The sequence below is a fragment of the Chaetomium globosum genome, genomic scaffold (genome assembly GCF_000143365.1).
Source record: "Chaetomium globosum CBS 148.51 scaffold_1 genomic scaffold, whole genome shotgun sequence".
Lineage (NCBI taxonomy): Eukaryota > Fungi > Ascomycota > Sordariomycetes > Sordariales > Chaetomiaceae > Chaetomium > Chaetomium globosum.
In genome coordinates this window covers 1,232,014-1,250,026 of record NT_165976.1, presented here as the reverse complement: position 1 = coordinate 1,250,026, position 18,013 = coordinate 1,232,014, and the positions used below count along the sequence as shown (strand labels likewise).

Sequence of the window (18,013 nt, the reverse complement as noted above, 5' to 3'; positions counted from 1 at the left end):
TGCAACTCATGCCGTAATGGAATCTATAAAATCCAGCCCGATTTGCAACCCAAATGGCTTGTCGAACCCACCACTCAAAACTCCCTAAAATTCTTTTTCTTGGCCCCCCGAGCCCCTCCTTCACATAGTTCGATAAATGCCTTCTTCACCACATCCACCCCTCAACCCCAGCGAACGCCAAGGCAGTGTTAAATTCGGACAAAATGACCAACCATGAAAGTGACGACGACGGGCTGTAAGTATCGTGCTCCCAACACAACACAACAAAACGACAATACTGATCAGTCTATGCAGATCGCTCCCCGCCTCCACCCTCGATGCGCTAAAGGAGTTCTACGCCGAGCGTGATGCCCGCGCCGAGGAGTTCAAGAAGCTCAAGGTGCAGGCCGAGGCGATCCACGCAGCCATCGACAAGGTTGAGGTTGAGGTGAAGCCCTTATCTATGGATGCGTTCACAGAGGACTGGAACGAGAGTCAGTTCTGGGTACGGCTCCTACAGTCCACGCCTTCTCTTTTTGGTCGGGTCGAATGGGAAAGGGGATTTGCCTCCCCCCTTTTTTCTTAGCCCCTCGATTCAACCTCTACTAGAGAAAGGGGGTTGCATGGCACTAATGATGATTGATGCAGTATGCGGACGAAACCGCCGAGCTATACGCGAAGCTTATGCTTGAGGGAGCCACGTCGGACATGACGGTGGCGGTGGTCTCAACACCCAGTGTGTTTATGGCAGTGAAGAACATCTTGGTGAGTTGCTGTCCCCATGGGTTCTATACCCTTTCTCCCACCATACCTTCCAAATCATGATCACTGACGGCCACGCCCAGAACGCTGCTCCTCCAGAACAGCCCAAGCCTAAGGTGGTCCTGCTCGAGCACGACAGGCGCTTCAACATCTTCCCAGAATTCGTATATTACGACTTTGCCGAACCGCTCAAGTTACCAGGTTTGTCTCCTTACCTACCCTTTTATTTTTCCTGCCATGCCAGGATCGAACTGTTATGTTGAACATCCACCCGCTGCTTAAAAGACCGCCTCAAAGGCACCTGTGACCGCATCATCTGCGATCCGCCATTCCTCAGCGAAGACTGCCAAACCAAAGGTACGTATCCCACCACCCTCCCACCTCCCAACACCATCCCAACCCCTGCCATCTACCATGATCAACCCCCCCCAAAAAGCTAACCTTCCACCCCTCTCTCCCCTCCCTCCAGCGGCACTCACCGTCCGCTGGCTCGCACGCCCGCTCTCACCAAACACCGACCAGGAACAACCACAACAGCAACAACAACAACAACCGCGACTGATCGTGTGCACGGGCGAGCGCATGGAAGACGTGGTGACGCGGGTGTACCGGGCGTTTGGGCTGCGCACGACCGACTACGAGCCCGTGCACGCGCGCGGGCTGGGCAACGAGTTCTACTGCTATGCTAACTTTGAGTCGTCGAGTTGGGGGTGGCGGAAGCGTGTTTAGTTAGTTGCGTGGTTTGGGTGGTTGGGGAGGGGAAGAGATGAGGGGATCTATCTTTCTAGACGATCTTTTTTAGGGGGCAATGTGGTAGAAAAGGCGGGCGTGGCATAGATACGGGCCATGCGCAATGGGCGCATACTTTCATTATGGTTATAGTACTCAAAATGGGACACGGTACAAAGGGGAAAGAAGCGAGGATGGAGGACGACCAAATAGAGATAGCGGCTGACCCTTATAACGCCCATATAAATTACCTAGATTGAGTATCTACGCTGCCTGACTGCCCGCCTGCCGTCCGGTGCAGAAAAGGTTGTCCCATGCTTCCCCAAATCAAACCCAACCTCCCTCGACGCCATAACACCCTCCGCTGCCACCGAGTGACAGAAAAAGCAAATCCCATGCGCGGCATAATCCTATCCGCCGGGCAAAGAGACGAAAACCACCCGGTATCTAGTAATTACAAAAGCAACCAGAAAGAAAAGACCCGGTTGAAACGCCTAGTTAGCCATTATGTCCCTTGGCCTCACGATAAGGACCGAACGACGTAAAAAAGCAGGTACGGCTTCGCGTTGAGCACATCTGACTTCTGCGCGAGCTCTACGCGGTGGTCGTTGAACGCAAACCACTATCCACTTGTTAGCCTCTTATTCAATAGAGATAGGGATGGCATCAGGATCGGAAGGGGAGATAGAGGAGGAAGGCGAAGTAGGAGTAATGGGGTAGACACTCACTTGGTCGCCGACCCTGCAGTACGACACGTAGTGGCCCGTGTCGATCTCGCCAACGTGCACGACCACGCTGACTAGGTCGTAGGTGCATGAGCGGGCGAGCTCGTAGTTGTCCTTGCCGGCGTCGGAGCCGCCAGAACGGCCCCGGTTAGTGTAGGGAAGCATATTGAGCTCGAGCGGGAACTGCACAGGCGTGTCGATCTTTGCAGCGCGCTCGTTGCGACCTTGCTTGTACTCGAACCGCTGCGCGGCGGTTAGCATAACTGCATCTACCTCTAGGGCATCAGCGGGGCTCTTCCTACCTTCAGCTGGATCGACAAGACATTTGGCAACCGCTTGATGCTAGTCTGCCGACGGGCTTGCTGCATGGAGTTGCAGCTGTGGCAGCGGTATTCACACTTGTCTGACTTGATGTACTCTTCGTCAAGACATTCCTGCAATGTCAGCAGCCCTCTAGACGCAGACTTCTTGCCCTTTTTGTGCGAGAGATTTTCCAGTGGCAGGCTGAGATCCAGGAAGCTCTGCACTTGATGCGTCACGCCGCTGCAGTTCTGACAGGTTGTGGTGCTCTGCAGCTTGCCATAGAAAGTTTGGTGGATTATACAGTTGCAGCTGTGTTCGCTGCCGCTCTCGGGCTTCTTTCCGTCGCCGTTGCGTTCGTGCAGTTCCTCTGCCAAAAACTGGAAAAACTCGTGGGCGTCTTGCTCCTTGGTCGCCACCAGGATCTCGAAGGCCTTCTTCTGGTTGTACCAGAATGCCGACAGGATGCTCGCCGCCGTATACCCGTTGGTGTTCTCAAGCGAGTAAAAATCCTGGAACATGTCGTCGATTGCGCAGCTCAAGCAGTATTCCACGTTGCAAGTGCTGCTAGAATGGCCGTCGCTGAGGTAGAAGTTGCGGAGGATGGGGTTATGAAGGAAACTTTGGAGGACGACGTTTTGGTAACAGGTCGCACCGGCATTGTAGATGCCCCGCAGGCCATTGGACTTGCAAGAGGCCGTTGTTGTGTTTGACGAGATGTACGCCGGGTTGTCCCGAACAGGATCCGATGTCTCGAATAGCTCCTCATGTTTGCGTTTCCGCACTGCAAGAAAGTCAGAACACTGCAGCGACGGCAACCACTAGCACCGGTTCAAGGCGAGCGTACATGAGAAGGTACCTGTTCCAATCTTCTTTAACCTGAGCTCCTCGAACGTAGGGTCCCAGACAATATCGTCACACATTTGGCAGTACAAAGCACCGCTCCTGGATTCCACATCTGTGTTCGTGTCAGTGAGCCGTGGATACCCGGTTATTACGACCAACACCATGGGCGACGCTAACATACAGAACCTGTGTGACTTCTTGGTCCCATGTCTCGCCCGATCATCTTCTGTAAGGGTTGAGGGGCATTGGAGACATAGGTGTGTCGGAGTCAGCGACGTGACAATCTGCCCGTCGATGGTCTTGGCAGTTTGCGGGATCAGAGGGTTCGTATCGAAGATGCTCCGAAGGATTGACCGGTAATGTTGGATCGACGTATTTGTAGTCGCCTGATCTTGATTGAAGAGTCTTTGTAGGTGTTCTGCAGCTGTCAGAAGAGAACCGCAAGCTGGGAAACCGAAACAGCTTACCACAACCGTACATGGGCTGCCCTGGTTGGGGCGCTCTGACTTTGTGGTTCTTGGGCGACGCTGGTGTCGCAGGTCTTGCCGACATTTTGAGAATTGTTGGATAGGGGAAGTCGGAAAAGTTCGGCCGTAAGGGGGGTTCTTCGTGGGAGGATCGTTTTTCGACCGTTTCGTGGGTGTCGCTCGAGACGCGAGTAATTGCGATGCACGGTTCGATTGCTTTTGGGAGCCGATGGAGCGTGCGAGGAGACGGTATCTTGCAATTGGCGGAATGAGTCTCGAAAATGCGGCTGGGATAGCGGACGCGTTGTGCTTCAGGAGTTGCGAACGATATCTATAGAGTGTTGAAGATTGGTGTATGTACGGGAGTCGGAGGCGAAGCCCGCACGCGAGTGTTTGCCAGGAAGAATAGGTACCCTAGTTGCCTGATCAGAACATATTCACGTGCAAGTTGCGGAAAAATAACAATGGGCTCCACACTTACGTCAATCGATTTGGGCTGTGGCAATAGGAAGTCTGAATGTTAGTTAACCTCTTCGAAATCGACTGCTGTCGCATCGCCGAAACAGTGTCCAACTGCCTCCTGGCTGAGGCGGCTTCGGCTGGCTGGAAATTGCTTATCGAGCCCACCACCAGGGCTTATCGGCAGGCGTGGAGCGCTTCAGCTCGGGCGCTAAATGGGGGCCGCGACACGGGGACACGGGGACAAGGAGCGCGTTGACAGGGGTTTCATCAGCTCCCCCAACCGGCCTCGGCACTGGTCGAATGATGCCCGATTGAGATTTTTGTCCAACTGCAAATCGTGACGTCAAGTTTGATGGCACTTGCAGCTAAGGTTTTGGAGAACTATTTACAATATTCACTTTGTTTAAGGAGTACGCCCCTGTCACCCTGGCCAGGAAAAAAGAAAAAAAAAGAGAGAAAACCAAGAAAAGAGAGAAACAAGAGAAAAGAACCAGGAAAAGAGAAGGAATTAAAGAGAAAAAAGAGAGGTAAAGTAAAACAAAATAAAAGAAGGTGAACCAAATGAAAAGTAGACTAGCTATGGGCTTCCGAATGGCTTTCTTTTCGTTAAGATTTTGGCGGCACCCAGGTACGCTTCCAAAGAGTGCCTGTCGATCATTCCTCTCTTCCTGGATACATGGATACCAGGCACACCTACGATCGAAGCCGTCCGATGCTAGCTATGCAGTTAATAACCCGATCCTCTCTCACATCCTAACCGGAGTTCCAGGCGATGAATCATTGTACCTCACAGCCAGTTCTTCAAACCGAAACAATGGGGTACTTCGTACTTGGAGCACATGCCAGCAAACAGCTAGCCAGTGTTCTTAAGCTCGGCAACAACATAACCGAAACCGATGCCAATAAATGTACCCCGCAGCTCGCCCAGACACCACAACCCCGCGTCGTCACGCAATGGATATAATCCTTACATACTTAGTGTACCTCCCCAACTTCTAACCGAGAGAACCGCCAAAGCCACCCACCGATGCGCCTGCACCCGGCCGGCCCGCTCCTGCAGCCACTCCTCCACAAACTCAGGCCCCCCCTCAACCACAACCCCAACAACAAAAAGATGAGCAGCACCCAACCCTCACCACTCCCCCCGCTCCCCGAAGTCGAGCGCCTCGCACCGGGGTGCATCCGCATCCTAGGCGGCAACCCGGGCAAGTTCACCCTGCAGGGCACCAACACGTACTTGGTCGGCACGGGCGCCTCACGCTTGCTGATCGACACGGGCGAGGGCCGGGCATCGTGGCTGGCGGCGCTGCGGCGGGTGCTGCGCGAGGAGCGGGCGACGCTCGCGGCGGCGCTGCTCACGCACTGGCACCACGACCACACGGGCGGCGTCGCCGGCCTGCTAGCCGAGTGGCCCGGCACCCCCGTGCACAAGCACCAGCCTGAGGCCGGGCAGGCGGCGATGGAGGACGGGCAGGTGTTCTCTGTGGAGGGCGCCACGCTGACGGCGGCGCATACCCCCGGGCATACGGCGGACCATATGGTGCTGTTTTGGGCGGAGCGCGGGGCGCTGTTCACGGGGGACAATGTGCTGGGCCATGGCACGAGCGTGTTTGAGGATCTGGCGACGTATGTTGCTAGTCTGGAGCGCATGCGCCGGCTGTATGGGGACCGGGAGGGAACCGCAACGGCCTACCCGGGTCACGGCCCCGTGCTGCTCGACGGGCCCGGCAAGATTGCCGAGTATATCCGCCACCGCGGCCAGCGAGAGGAGCAGGTTGTACAGACGCTCCGTTCGGCTTTGGGCAGCGCGGACGCGGCCGCGGTGGCGGCGGGGGAGGGGAGTGGGAAGGTGGTGACTGGGAATGGGTCTGGGGGTGATGCTTGGACGGTGATGGAGGTGGTTCGGAGCATCTACCGGGATGTACCCGAGAGCTTGCACCCGGCGGCGGCGGGCGGGGTCGTGCAGATTTTGCGGAAGTTGCAGCGAGAAGGGAGAGTTGTGGAGGTGGACGGCGGCGAGAAGTGGAGGCTTGCTCCGGGGTCGGGCCGGTCTGTCTTGTGAGACTTCAGTGGCTATTGGTAGTGGGTGAATGTGTATAATACCAACGGAATGCCGGATGCAGGGTGCAACTACTTATTTAGTTAAAAGATACCCACTACCACAATCTTGTGGTACGGTCTTTTACAAAAGATCACCCGCCGCCCTAGTTCTCCTATCGTTGTCCGTCCCAACCAGCTGGGATGTTTGGTGTTGTGCTGTGTTTGTTGTCACAGCGGGTTTTGGTTGTCGTTCAGCCCTACGACTCCAGTCTGTGGCCCGCGATGCATGTGTCATGACGTCAACTTTGAGATTTTCAAACACGACATCTTCTCGCATTGCGAGGAGCTTGCGAGCCCGAAATCCTTAGATACCCTCGCACTACTTGATTCGCGATCTGGTAAGGCGATGAGCCGCTCGAGCCGTGCACTTGTGAAAAAAGCAGCCGCGATCCGTCGCCATGCGATCTTGAAGGGGTTGTGGACCTCAAGACACACAGTGTGGATTCAAAGAGGAAACAAGACGACGAGTGGGTCCTGAAGCACCAGCCCACGGGCAATATCGGGCCCATGCAGCGAGAGTTTTTCCTTCCTTTTTTTCCTATTTTTTTTCTCTCGGATGATGGCACCCCACCTTAAGGAAACTTGCAGTGTGACCGATGTGTGGTTCCCTGTACACTAGCTCCGGCAAGGCTGGTCTGGCCAGAATGACTACCAGGTCCGTCATATCTCCGTTTAACTACTTCGTACCGTAAAGGCTACCTTATGCGCATACTGTGTGTAAGTGCCTGCATGCGTGTCCAAGTTGAGGTAGGACAGCTGAGGCAAAGATGGCAAGATTTTCGTCCGCCCATTATGCAGCCCCCTCACGGCTTGCCTCTTTCCACCAGACTTAATGTTTGGTTCCCGGTGAGGTTGAATCCCCCGCTACCGGCATCAGCGGGCCAGCGGCGGCGTGCTGCAATCGGGAAGGGCGGACCAGGGTGCACACAAACAAGGGTCCATGCGGGAGCATCGCGAAGAGGTGGGGTCACAATTCCAACGGCAGAGGGAAGCTGGAAATGTGTCGGCCGTGGGACGCGGCCGACGGCGGCTAAGAGCGATGATGTGACGGAGATAACTTGTGTACATACTGTGTTTGGCCGGACAATTCTTTTCTACCCTATTATTCAGCGACCAAACGGTGCCCCTGCTGGTTGTGTTTGGTTATCTGGATGGAAGATGTGTACTGTGTACTTGTAAGCCAGAGATCTCCTCTGCACAGTACATACGCCGCCGCAAGTCAGCGGGAACCTTGTGAGAGTTGGGCAGCGAAGAGGCCGCGTCAAAATGATTCATCAGGGCCCGATGTTGAGAGCACACATACAGCATACAGGAGACCTCGCTTGCTCCGCGTCTCGGGCTCTGTCGCAACTCCGACTCCGCCGGCTTGCCGCCAAGATGGACGAAGACGTCCAAGAAGAGTGGTAGCTGCAGGAAGTCTTGGCCGCGTCTCGGTACTGTGCGGCAGGGAGGGTGGTATCGGGTTTGCGGGCGGGACTGACTGATACCACTTGCATCATCTTTGGTCTCGGGGTCCGAAGGATTCATGATGCTTCCCCCAATCTCCAACTGCCGCCGAGCTCGAACGGAACTTGTGAGCGTGAAGGTTGTGAAATCATCAGTTAGATCGCGTAATAACAGATAAAACTTTTCTTGCCGCACAGTAGAAAAGATGAATTCAAGTAGTTACGAAGTAACCTAGAAGACGGCCACAATTTATTCAGGTGACTCAACGAGCTGTTAAAGCCCCGCATCAGAAGGGATGAATGGCCCGTGGTGTTTCCGGCTTTCCGTCCCTTCGCTGTTGTCATGGAAGCTCGCCGATGAAGCTCACGTAACTCCGGACCCCACCTCAAGCAAGATGCCGTTCATGAAGTTTGGGCGAATCGCATTTGGTCCTTCTTTCACGTCCGCCGGTACGTCGGGCGAACCCTCACACCGCCGCTACTAGAAACGGCGTTGACATGTGACGGCAAGCTTCACCTCAAACTGGCTCGACCGTCACAGATCGCCATTGGCTAAATTGAAGCTGTCGATGCGTATTTGTGGCGTGCTGGTGTGCGGTTTCGTACTGCACAGTCAGCAAACGGGCTCAGTTGATGGGCGATCGACCTTGGTGCCCCGCACAGTATGCGACACACTGTGATTTTGGATTCCCACCTGACACCTCCCCGCCGCCGCTTTTCAGAGTTTCGGATGTCCCGGAGTTGCAGACGCGCAAAACATGAAGGCATCGCCAAAAATGGGCACCAAACAGGAACAGCCGGGTGGCCTGACTCCTGCCCGGCCCCAGGAATTTTAGCTATGAATTACCAATCAGCAACCGGAACAGGGAAAGCGAGGTGCTCCGTTGGATCTGTCCGTTGCCTTTTTTTATTAATCGTAGATGTGCCCGCCCTTGGTCTCCCGACAGCCGTTTCCGGCGCGTTACGGGCCTTCGATCTGTGTAGAAGTTGAAATAATAAGGGCGCCCTCTCCTCTTTGTCCCTTGCCGTCTGACTAGTGGCCCATCTCGTCCGATCTATCCCAGGTCAAAACCCACACATCAGACGGCATCACGCATCGTCGTTACTCGGCACCTGCAGCGACTTCAACTAACAAGGGTGTCACGGCAATCACTACCGAGCCGATATTAACTACCTACCTAACGAGCGCCACTGTCGAGGGCAGGTTGGGGTTCTAGCTACCAGCCGAACCCAATTGAGCTTGGAGTTCAGACGAAACTCGGGGAATCTGGTGGCTAGACCACCGAAAACTGTTGGCCATGAAGGCGCCCGTGACTTCGATTTTACCCGTTCTCGCGAGCGTTGCGATTCTGGGTCTTATCCCAGTCGCCCTTGCAGACGGCGATGGTGGCCACGGCCATGATCATGGGGGTGGCATGGAGATGACGGAAGCCGACAAACCCTTGCCCGAGGACCAATACCCCCCCACGTACTTTGCCCACCCTGACAACAAAGCGGCCATCTACGGGCACATCGCCCTAATGGTCGTGGGATGGGTTTTCGCGTTGCCTGCTGGTAAGATGCAACACTTTGTAGAAACCAAGGCGATTTGCTGAGAAGGGTCTTCTAGCCGTCATGTTGTCGCTCGCTCGTTCGCGTTACACACTCCTTGTGCAGTTCGCCTTCCTCGCCATCAACGCGGGAGGGTTGCTGCTGGGTGTCATCTACAACGCGAGCACACCCGATTTGTATCCGAACAATGCGCACCACAAGCTCGGCTGGATCGTGACGTCTGTGGTGGGCGCGCAGGTTGCAGTGGGTGTTTTGGCACGGGTCGCGGGGGTGTTGAAGCGGGAGAAGTTCAAATTGGCCAGCCGGGCCGAGGAGCGCCAAGGCTTTATCCCCGTCTCGACCGCCGCCATGGCCGAGCACGAGTCCCGGTATTCTCTCTCCGGGCCGTACGGCCGCTTCTCCAACGACAGCGGACAAGGCACCGAACCAAAAACCGAATCACTCCGCAGCCATTCGCTTTCGTCGGGTGCCGATTCCCCACCAAGTCCCATCCACGATACGCATCGGGATTACCACCACGACGATGACAGCGACGAGGACCTCGAGGCGCGTTTGCCCATGTTCTCCAAGTCGACCAAGGCTCATTCGATCGTAGCCAAGATCGCAGGGAAGATTTCGGACCGGTTCTGGAAAGTCCTACTTTTTGCTTATAACTTCGTTGACCGGACAATTTTGATCCTGAGCTTCATTGCTCTGTGCACGGGTATCATCACCTTCGGCCGTTTCTTTGTAGGTGTTTGCCCAGCCCAAACCAGGAAAAACAAAGGGTACATCGAGCCCTTGCTAACAAATCTCTAGGAGGGCCATGGTATCTTCAGCGGGTTGGCGCATTGGATCAAAGGAGGTGTTTTTGTCTGGCTAGGCATCTTCACTCTCGGTCGATGGGCAGGCAGTTTTGGTGAACTCGGATGGGTTTGTTACTCTTGAATATCATCACCTACGCAAGGACAAACAAGGGCTAACTAATACACCCACTAGGCCTGGAACATACGCCCCAGAAAAGCGGGCCAGAAATGGCGCCCGTCGGCCGAGTTCGTCGAGAGCGCCGTCATCTTTTTCTACGGCTCTACCAACATCTTCCTCGAGCACCTCGGCAACTGGGGTGGTGAGTGGAGTGCCACTGATCTCGAGCACATGTCCATCACCGTCCTCTTCATCGGTGGCGGCCTAGTAAGCGAGCCCTTTTCACCATTCCACCCCCCTGCTGTCGCCATGGTACCTAACCCCCTTTCCCAGTGCGGCATGCTCATCGAGTCCACCAAAATCCGCAACCTGCTCAACTACACCGTCACCGAGGCCATCCAGACCTCCCCCCAGCCCCCCACCACCATCATCAACAGCCGCCACACCTACACCATCCCCCACGACAACGACCCAGAGCGCAACAACAACCACTACCAAGACCCAACGGAACACGCCGAGCCCGAAAGCTACGGCTTCTCCACCAACCCCTTCCCCGCGCTCGTGATCGTGCTGCTCGGCATCATGATGAGCTCGCACACGCAGGGCAGCATGGTGTCCAGCATGGTGCACAAGCAGTGGGGCAACCTGCTGACGGGGGCCTCGATGGCGCGCGCGTTGACCTACGTGCTGGTGTGGCTGCGCCCGCCGCGCTCCGTGCTGCCCTCGCGCCCGCCGACCGAGCTGCTGGCGGCGTTTGGCATGACCGCGGGGGGGGTTATTTTTATGGCGAGTGTACGTATACCCGATTCTTCTTTTTCTCCTTGCTCTCTCTTGTGGCACGGCTTTGGGGACTGGTTGATGAGCTGAGTGGCTGACTAATTCGCTGCGGTGTAGGCTGGTGATACCATCGACGGCATGATCCACTACCAGCTGGACGCCATGTTCATGTACACGGTGACTATGGGCTTGGTCGGCCTGCTTATGGCTTGGGTAATCGTCATGATTGCGCTCAAGGGTTGGGCTGCGAGGCGCGAAGCTGGGCGAGCTTAATAGGCCTTGCCGGGCCTGTTTGTTGCTGCCCCTCAGGGGCCAGAGCGCTACATTCGAGGGATAGGAACGTGAAGGCTGAGTTGGTTAGTGCCTGAAGTAGGGGGTGAGTCTCAACACATCCCCTAGGAAAATGATCGAGGTCGGCAGCGTTGGTTAATAGGCGGGGGTGGGGAGGTGGATATTGCTCTGGCGTACTTCGATTCTTGTCTTCCTGAGATACCCCCTTTTTCCATTTTTTTATTTAAATGACACGACGGGATGATGCTGGGTTGAAAGGGTGGGAGATGAAATACCAACGAGATTTGAGTAAAGATGGAGAAAAGATAATGGGTGGTGATTGCTTCGCTTCCTGAAGCCCCCGGAAAGAGTAGCATGATCGGGGTAATGAACAGTGGTGGTACAAACGTTGCACAGCACGCTTCACTCTTTAAATTAGAAAGGTTGATTATGGTACTTGCCTGGTATTTCCACGCCCGCGATCCAACTTCGACTACAACAAGTATGATGTGGCCGCCCCGTCAATGTCCCTGTGATTCACGCCCCTTGACACAATGATATCCCTGCCTGCGGCGATGGTGTCGGGCGGACTCATACACAGTGCTTCCCAATCCAAAGATTGCCAAAGATAACTCGTTGCATAGCATACTCATTACTCTAGTCGTCAATCAGTCGTCGGGGTAGTACTCCTTGAGGTTCGACACGAATGTGCAAGTTTCTGGATCAAATCGCAGAAAGAACTTTCCCGCCACGAACATGAGGTCGTCCGAGATGACGTTAGGGTCCGTGACGATAACCACGTTATCCTGGGCCACACGCAGCCGGTCAACGGTAGTCTTCCTGGGTGAGCTCAGGTATTGTCAGTACAGCGCCACAGTTCGAGATTGCAAGAGCAAAACCCACAGGCAGGTATAATACGTCCTCTGCGGCCCCAACCTGCTCGAATGCACCGACTCTGTCGGATCAAACACGTCGCCTTCTTCCTCAGCCTCGGCAGCGTCGAGATAATGCGGCATCGGAAGGCTGGCGCTGCCCATAGCCGCCCAACCGTTGATGATACCAATGTAACCGTACCGCCGATGACGAAAGACCTGGCCGATCTTATAGCGGACGCGCGCCGTTATGTCTTCCGTGTACCGCCGGCTGAGCTCCGGTATCCTTTTATCAAGGTTCTCTAGCATGCCGAGGGCTTCGTGTACATTGTGCCAGGGGTTTCGCGGCCGGCGGTTCGGCTGCGAAATCACGAATTGGTCGTATAGGGGTACAAGGTACTTCTTGACTATCCAGACGTCCTCGCTCCAGGATAAGGTAAATTTTTGAAGGAAGGAGTCGAGGTTCGAGTCCCAGTGGAAGCTAGATGTTTGCTTCATCAGAAGCTCTGCCCACATCGAAGCGTATCTCGCTGCATCCATGTTCAAACCAGGGTAGCCACTCCGCAAGCGCTTCATCTCAGCCCCCAAGGTGTCGTTATCTGCGAGATCGCGGACTGAATCGTAAGTAGACTTGATATTTTGTGCCGTCCGCTGCACGATAATCGGAACGGGTGACGGCGTGAGGAAGGCCTCGGTCCCCTGTGTCCAGCCAAACTCGACAAGCCTAAGCCGTAAGTCTCTGAGGGTGACCTCTTGGTCAGATCCGTACGGGTCCAAGCACATTCGCTTCTTTTCCCCATCTGATTCATCCGTTTCTCCTCCGTCCAGATCCATCCCGGCCGGGGCGTACACTGCTGCGTGAACATGGTTGGGAAAGCCGAGACAAAAAGCGGTCAATCCCAGGCGCTCGGCGATACAGGTGAAGATGGCGCTCGATATGATAGGCAGGGAAGGGTGGTCTTCTTCAGACAGGGCATGACCGATGAAGCAGTTCCTGAGGTTACGGTAGTTGATTTCAGGGTTGTCCATGCCGGTAAGATTATTTGCTCTTAACCAGCGGACGAGGGAGAGAGCTTTCTCTCTGGTGGATAGATCTTCGAAGGTCGGGTGCTCGGTCCTGAACTGGTCGGCGAGGTTATCAAGCGTCCGTACCACCTATCAAGCCATTAGCTGTGGGTTTTAAACGGTTGTTTCGCACGTAAACATACGTAATCGAGGTCCTCTTCCCGGTCGTGCAACACAAACATATCAAACGCACCCAGCGCAGTATCAAGTCCCTCAGAGCTCAGTGCTCGGCCCTGATACCGAGACCACAATTCCACCGCCGCCCCCCTATGTATGCTGTCCAATGCCGAGTTCGCGTAGTACCTGCACGGGGCTTAGCCATGATTGGGTTTTGAGAGTCCGGATCCGGATGAAAATAGCTCTCGTACCTCCTTGCCAGGACATCTTCGGCGTCATCATCGACATGACACTGCTCCAGTAGGAAGTCTTTCACATCGTAGCCCAGCTCGCAAATGCCTTGCATCCGTTTGAGCTGGCCGACCTTTGTTGCGATCACGCCGTCCAATAACCGCGCCGCCTTGTCGTTCCTTTGCTTCCTCGTAACCCATAACCCCCTCCAGTCCACCGCAGACGCGAGCGCCGCAAGCTTCTCTGAAAGCCTATGTTCGGGGTGCCAGAAGCGAAACGAGCTTCGACAGTGCCATCGCCAGAGAAGGGGCTCGTTCGAAAGGTGATGATATCGGCGCGAGACCAACTGAAAGCTCTGGATCGTGTGCTCCGGCGGTAGATAGAGCAGAATATGGCGGATTATCTCGTCAGGGACGTCCTCAAGCGAGGAGCGCATTGCGTGATTGCGTCACAGAAGTGCCGTGCTTCGCGGGGTTGCTTGTGATGATTTCGTGGTTTCGGGCGTCGAGAAAGCTCTGGTCAGAGGCCGAAGGTGGCGGGAGGGGTTGCTTATAGCATGTATGTGGAAGGATTGCTACCAGGGACGGGCCGGCGAGGAGGGGGGCGGGACCCTTGGAGGGACGGATATGGGCCTCGAGACCGATTCGATGTTTCTCCCGTCGTCCCTGGATCATTCACCAATTACTGACGATACAGTGTAACCATGTGGCCCGAGCTTTTTAGCCCGGCTTGGCCGCTGTGACATGCGCCCAGATGCGCTGATCCTTGGCCAAATGTCCTGGTCTCTTATCGATCGCGGGGTAGTGCACCGTTTCGCAACAAATTTACCGTTCGGCTCAGACCCCGCCATAGCCCACTGCCTGAGTGGTACTTCTCCCGGTCGTCTGAAGTGACTCACGGTCGGGTTTCAGGGGTTACAAAACCTGCACTTCGATTGTTTGCTGCCGAATTTCAACAATCCGAATCCCCCTCGAATAGGCACAATGGAGAAGGTCACCGAAGCCTTGCAAAAGGCCGCCATTGGCGGCGGCGATAAGAAGCCAAAGAAGGAGAAGAAAGCCCCGGCAGCGGCAGCGGCCGCCGACACTGGCCCTCTCGAGATGCAGCCAGCCCCGGCCTTCCTACAGGAGCGCCTCGATTTGTTCGACCGATTGTACCAGGAGCAGCAAGAAGAACTCGCCAAGAAGCCCCGCGATGAGATCTTGATTACCATGCCCGACGGCACCGTCAAGCCCGGTAAAGCATACGAGACCACCCCAGCCGACATCGCCAAGGGCATCTCCAACAGCTTGTACAAGCGTACCGTTGTCGCAAGGATAGATGGGGAGCACCTGTGGGATATCGAGCGCCCAATTGAGAAAAGCTGCAAGCTGGAACTGCTCGACTTCAACGACGATCAGGGCAAATTTGTTTTCTGTAAGGGACCTTGGGAAGAATATCATGGCCAAGGAAATGGCTAACAAGTGGTATTCTAGGGCACTCCAGCGCCCATATCCTCGGCGAGGCTTGCGAGCGGAGGTTCGGTTGCTCGCTGTGCATTGGTCCTCGTACGTTCGACCCAGGCCCCGAAAAATCCTCACCATCCTTCTAATCGTTTTACAATACAGCGGTCGATAATGGATTCTACTACGAAATGGCTCTGCCAGGCGGCGCTGCTGTGCAGTCTACTGATTGGGCGCCCCTCGAGAGCATCGTCACCAAGATTGTGAAGGAGAAGCAGCCCTTCCAGAGACTGGTATGTTCGGGGAGGGCACTCCCCTCAAGGAGCGGCTCCGTCTCTTTCTACACACCGTCCGGTTCAATACGGCTCACATGCGAAACAGGAAATGAGCAAAGAGAACCTACTCAAGATGTTCGCCTACAACCCCTACAAGGTTCACATCATCAATGACAAGATTGCGGATGGCACAAGAACCACCGTTTACAGGAACGGCCCCCTAATGTGAGTCGGATTAGTATGGTACCCAACCCTCAGAAGTGCTGACGCAGTGGCAACAGCGATTTGTGCCGTGGACCCCGTAAGCTAGCCCGCCTCTGACCGGCCTCAATCTGTGCTCTCACTCCCCCATGGCGGGAATGCGTGCTTAGACGAAGCTGACCCCGCCCAGATGTGCCTGATACCAGCAGGATTGAGGCCTTTGCTATTATGAAGAACTCTTCCTCGTAGTATGTCATTCTGCTACTAGACATGAGCCTTGGATCTGACCCCCATGAAACTAACGCTGATGAAGCTTCCTTGGCGATGCCAACAACGACTCTCTGCAGCGTATCTACGGCGTGTCTTTCCCTGACAAGAAGCAGATGGCCGCTCACAAGAAGTTCCTCGAGGAGGCTGCCAAGCGCGATCACCGTTTGATCGGGAAACAGCAGGAGCTCTTTTACTTTGAGGAGTCCTCGCCAGGTTCCGCGATGTGGCTGCCACACGGAATGCGCATCAACAACGCTATCATGGACTACATTCGTGAAGAGTACTGGAAGCGGGACTACGACGAAGTCATGACCCCCAACATGTTCAATGTCTCCCTCTGGGAGCAATCGGGTCACTTGGCTCACTACAAAGAGGACATGTTCCTGCTTGATGTGGATAAGGAACAATTTGGCCTCAAGCCCATGAACTGCCCTGGTATGTCGTCGTCTACACTTTCTTCTGCAGTTTCTAACAAGTCATAGCCCATGCGATGATGTTCCGCCACAGGGTAAGCAAACCGTTTTCACGACGGTATTGGGGTTACTAATTTATCCGCGATAGGAACGGAGTCACAAGGAGTTGCCGCTGCGCCTTGCCGACTTTGGCGTCCTTCATCGGAATGAGGCCAGCGGTGCACTGAGCGGCCTCACAAGAGTGAGGCGGTTCCAGCAAGACGATGCCCATATCTGTACGTTTCGCCTTTCTATCGCTAGTTCCCACGTCCTGACTTGCTCTAGTCTGCCGCGAGGACCAGATCAAAGAGGAGGTCGCCGATCTCTTCGACTTCATGAGCTCTTTCTATGGCATGCTGGGTCTCACATTCAAGCTGAAGCTGTCCACTCGCCCGGACAAGTTCATGGGTGAGATTTCGACCTGGGATAGCGCTGAGGCCCGCCTCAAGGAAGCCCTCAATGAGTTTGCTGCTGCAAACGAGGGTGTCACTTGGGAGCTCAACGCTGGTGATGGCGCCTTTTATGGGCCTAAGGTCGATATCGCTGTCCTGGTATGTATTCTCCAAGGCACTTATCGTGGATTCTTGAATGCTAACCAAGGACCTCAATAGGACTGTCTCAACGTAAGGTTACTGTGCACGAGTGCCCTCAAACGACTACTAACACTTTTTACAGAGGCAATGGCAATGCGCCACCATTCAACTTGACTTTCAGCAGCCTATCAACTTCTCTCTTGAGTACCAGACTGCGGAGAGCGTGCAGAAGGACAAGAAAGACGCGGCTCCGGCCCCGGCTCCGGCCCCGGCCCCAGTCCCCGCCCCAGTGCCCGACGGTACCGCCGAGGAGAAGAAGGACGGAAGGGAGAAGAAGAAGCCACTCCTCGTCAAGAAGCCGCTTGCGCCTGGCTGTGCGCGACCGGTCATGATCCACCGCGCGATGGCTGGCAGCATTGAGCGTTTCACCGCTATTCTAGCCGAGCATTTTGCTGGCAAGTGGCCGTACTGGATGTCTCCGCGTCAAGTTATTGTCATCCCGGTCGGCATGGGCTTCTTGGGCTACGCTAAGGAGGTGGCTGCACTTCTGAAGAAGGAGCGCTTCCACGTTGGTATGTGCCCCGTCTGATCCTACGGTCAGTCTTGTTCACCACGACTGACATTTTCTAGATGTCGATAGCAGCGGCAACACCCTCCAGAAGAAGATCCGCAACGGCCAGCTGGCTCAATGTGAGTGGCTCTCCCCCCTCCCTGACCTGAGGCCCGGAAACGCTAACTATTCCAGATAACTTCTGCTTCGTGGTTGGTGACGACGAGATGCGCAACCGCAAGGTCAACATCCGCTACCGCGATGACACCTCGACGCAGGCGAGAGACGTGCCCGTCGACCTGGAGGATGCGATCGAAAAGCTGCGCAAGCTCAAGGCCGACCGGGGGATGTACAACCCCTTCCCTCACAAGAAGGAGGAGGAGGCGAAGAAGGCTTAGGTGTAATCTAGAGGAATAACTCAGGAAATGTTATGAAATGGCGCTTATGCGCCGCTCATAGCCCGCCTCAAATATCGCAGAAAAACGGCGTGATAACTTGTCCTGCCCCCTTCACTTAGTACGCTCTCAAAAAGCAGCAATGCCCATGCATCATGCCTTGATGTTGAAGCGAAGTGTAGCTGTACGCCAGTTATTGCTTCTTGACGAAATACCGAACCAACCCCATGCCCGCACAACCCAACCAAGCCATGAACCACCCGCAATCCCCATCCAATCCACTGCATTTTCGCT

The 18,013-nt window shown here is 55.1% G+C and overlaps 7 protein-coding genes across 7 annotated transcripts; 4 read left to right on the top strand and 3 right to left on the bottom strand.

Annotated features, from left to right (window-relative positions):
* Nucleotides 1–203: 203 nt before the first annotated feature.
* Nucleotides 204–1,470, top strand: CHGG_00408 (uncharacterized protein; the record flags this gene model as incomplete). The annotated part of the gene is made up of 6 exons (XM_001219628.1): nt 204–235; nt 295–484; nt 628–744; nt 825–942; nt 1,039–1,098; nt 1,211–1,470. The coding sequence occupies 6 exons, from the start codon at nt 204–206 to the stop codon at nt 1,468–1,470; spliced, it is 777 nt and encodes a 258-aa protein (XP_001219629.1).
* Nucleotides 1,471–2,111: 641 nt separating this feature from the next.
* Nucleotides 2,112–3,893, bottom strand: CHGG_00407 (uncharacterized protein; the record flags this gene model as incomplete). Its single annotated transcript, XM_001219627.1, has 5 exons — nt 2,112–2,438; nt 2,498–3,279; nt 3,343–3,453; nt 3,523–3,765; nt 3,815–3,893. 5 exons carry the CDS (start codon nt 3,891–3,893, stop codon nt 2,112–2,114), a joined length of 1,542 nt encoding a protein of 513 aa, XP_001219628.1.
* Nucleotides 3,894–5,297: 1,404 nt separating this feature from the next.
* CHGG_00406 (uncharacterized protein) lies at nt 5,298–6,332 on the top strand (the record flags this gene model as incomplete). The annotated part of the gene is made up of 1 exon (XM_001219626.1): nt 5,298–6,332. One exon carries the CDS (start codon nt 5,298–5,300, stop codon nt 6,330–6,332), a length of 1,035 nt encoding a protein of 344 aa, XP_001219627.1.
* Nucleotides 6,333–7,173: 841 nt separating this feature from the next.
* CHGG_00405 (uncharacterized protein) lies at nt 7,174–7,897 on the bottom strand (the record flags this gene model as incomplete). The annotated part of the gene is made up of 2 exons (XM_001219625.1): nt 7,174–7,439; nt 7,579–7,897. 2 exons carry the CDS (start codon nt 7,895–7,897, stop codon nt 7,174–7,176), a joined length of 585 nt encoding a protein of 194 aa, XP_001219626.1.
* A 1,216-nt stretch (nt 7,898–9,113) lies between these two features.
* On the top strand, nt 9,114–11,319 carry CHGG_00404 (uncharacterized protein; the record flags this gene model as incomplete). Its single annotated transcript, XM_001219624.1, has 6 exons — nt 9,114–9,369; nt 9,425–10,095; nt 10,165–10,278; nt 10,345–10,536; nt 10,603–11,061; nt 11,164–11,319. 6 exons carry the CDS (start codon nt 9,114–9,116, stop codon nt 11,317–11,319), a joined length of 1,848 nt encoding a protein of 615 aa, XP_001219625.1.
* Nucleotides 11,320–11,984: 665 nt separating this feature from the next.
* CHGG_00403 (uncharacterized protein) lies at nt 11,985–14,037 on the bottom strand (the record flags this gene model as incomplete). The annotated part of the gene is made up of 4 exons (XM_001219623.1): nt 11,985–12,165; nt 12,220–13,343; nt 13,397–13,556; nt 13,622–14,037. 4 exons carry the CDS (start codon nt 14,035–14,037, stop codon nt 11,985–11,987), a joined length of 1,881 nt encoding a protein of 626 aa, XP_001219624.1.
* A 547-nt stretch (nt 14,038–14,584) lies between these two features.
* CHGG_00402 (uncharacterized protein) lies at nt 14,585–17,722 on the top strand (the record flags this gene model as incomplete). The annotated part of the gene is made up of 10 exons (XM_001219622.1): nt 14,585–15,017; nt 15,209–15,336; nt 15,425–15,543; nt 15,833–16,224; nt 16,297; nt 16,359–16,477; nt 16,527–16,792; nt 16,917–17,346; nt 17,405–17,464; nt 17,520–17,722. 10 exons carry the CDS (start codon nt 14,585–14,587, stop codon nt 17,720–17,722), a joined length of 2,151 nt encoding a protein of 716 aa, XP_001219623.1.
* Between the last annotated feature and the right edge of the window lie 291 nt (nt 17,723–18,013).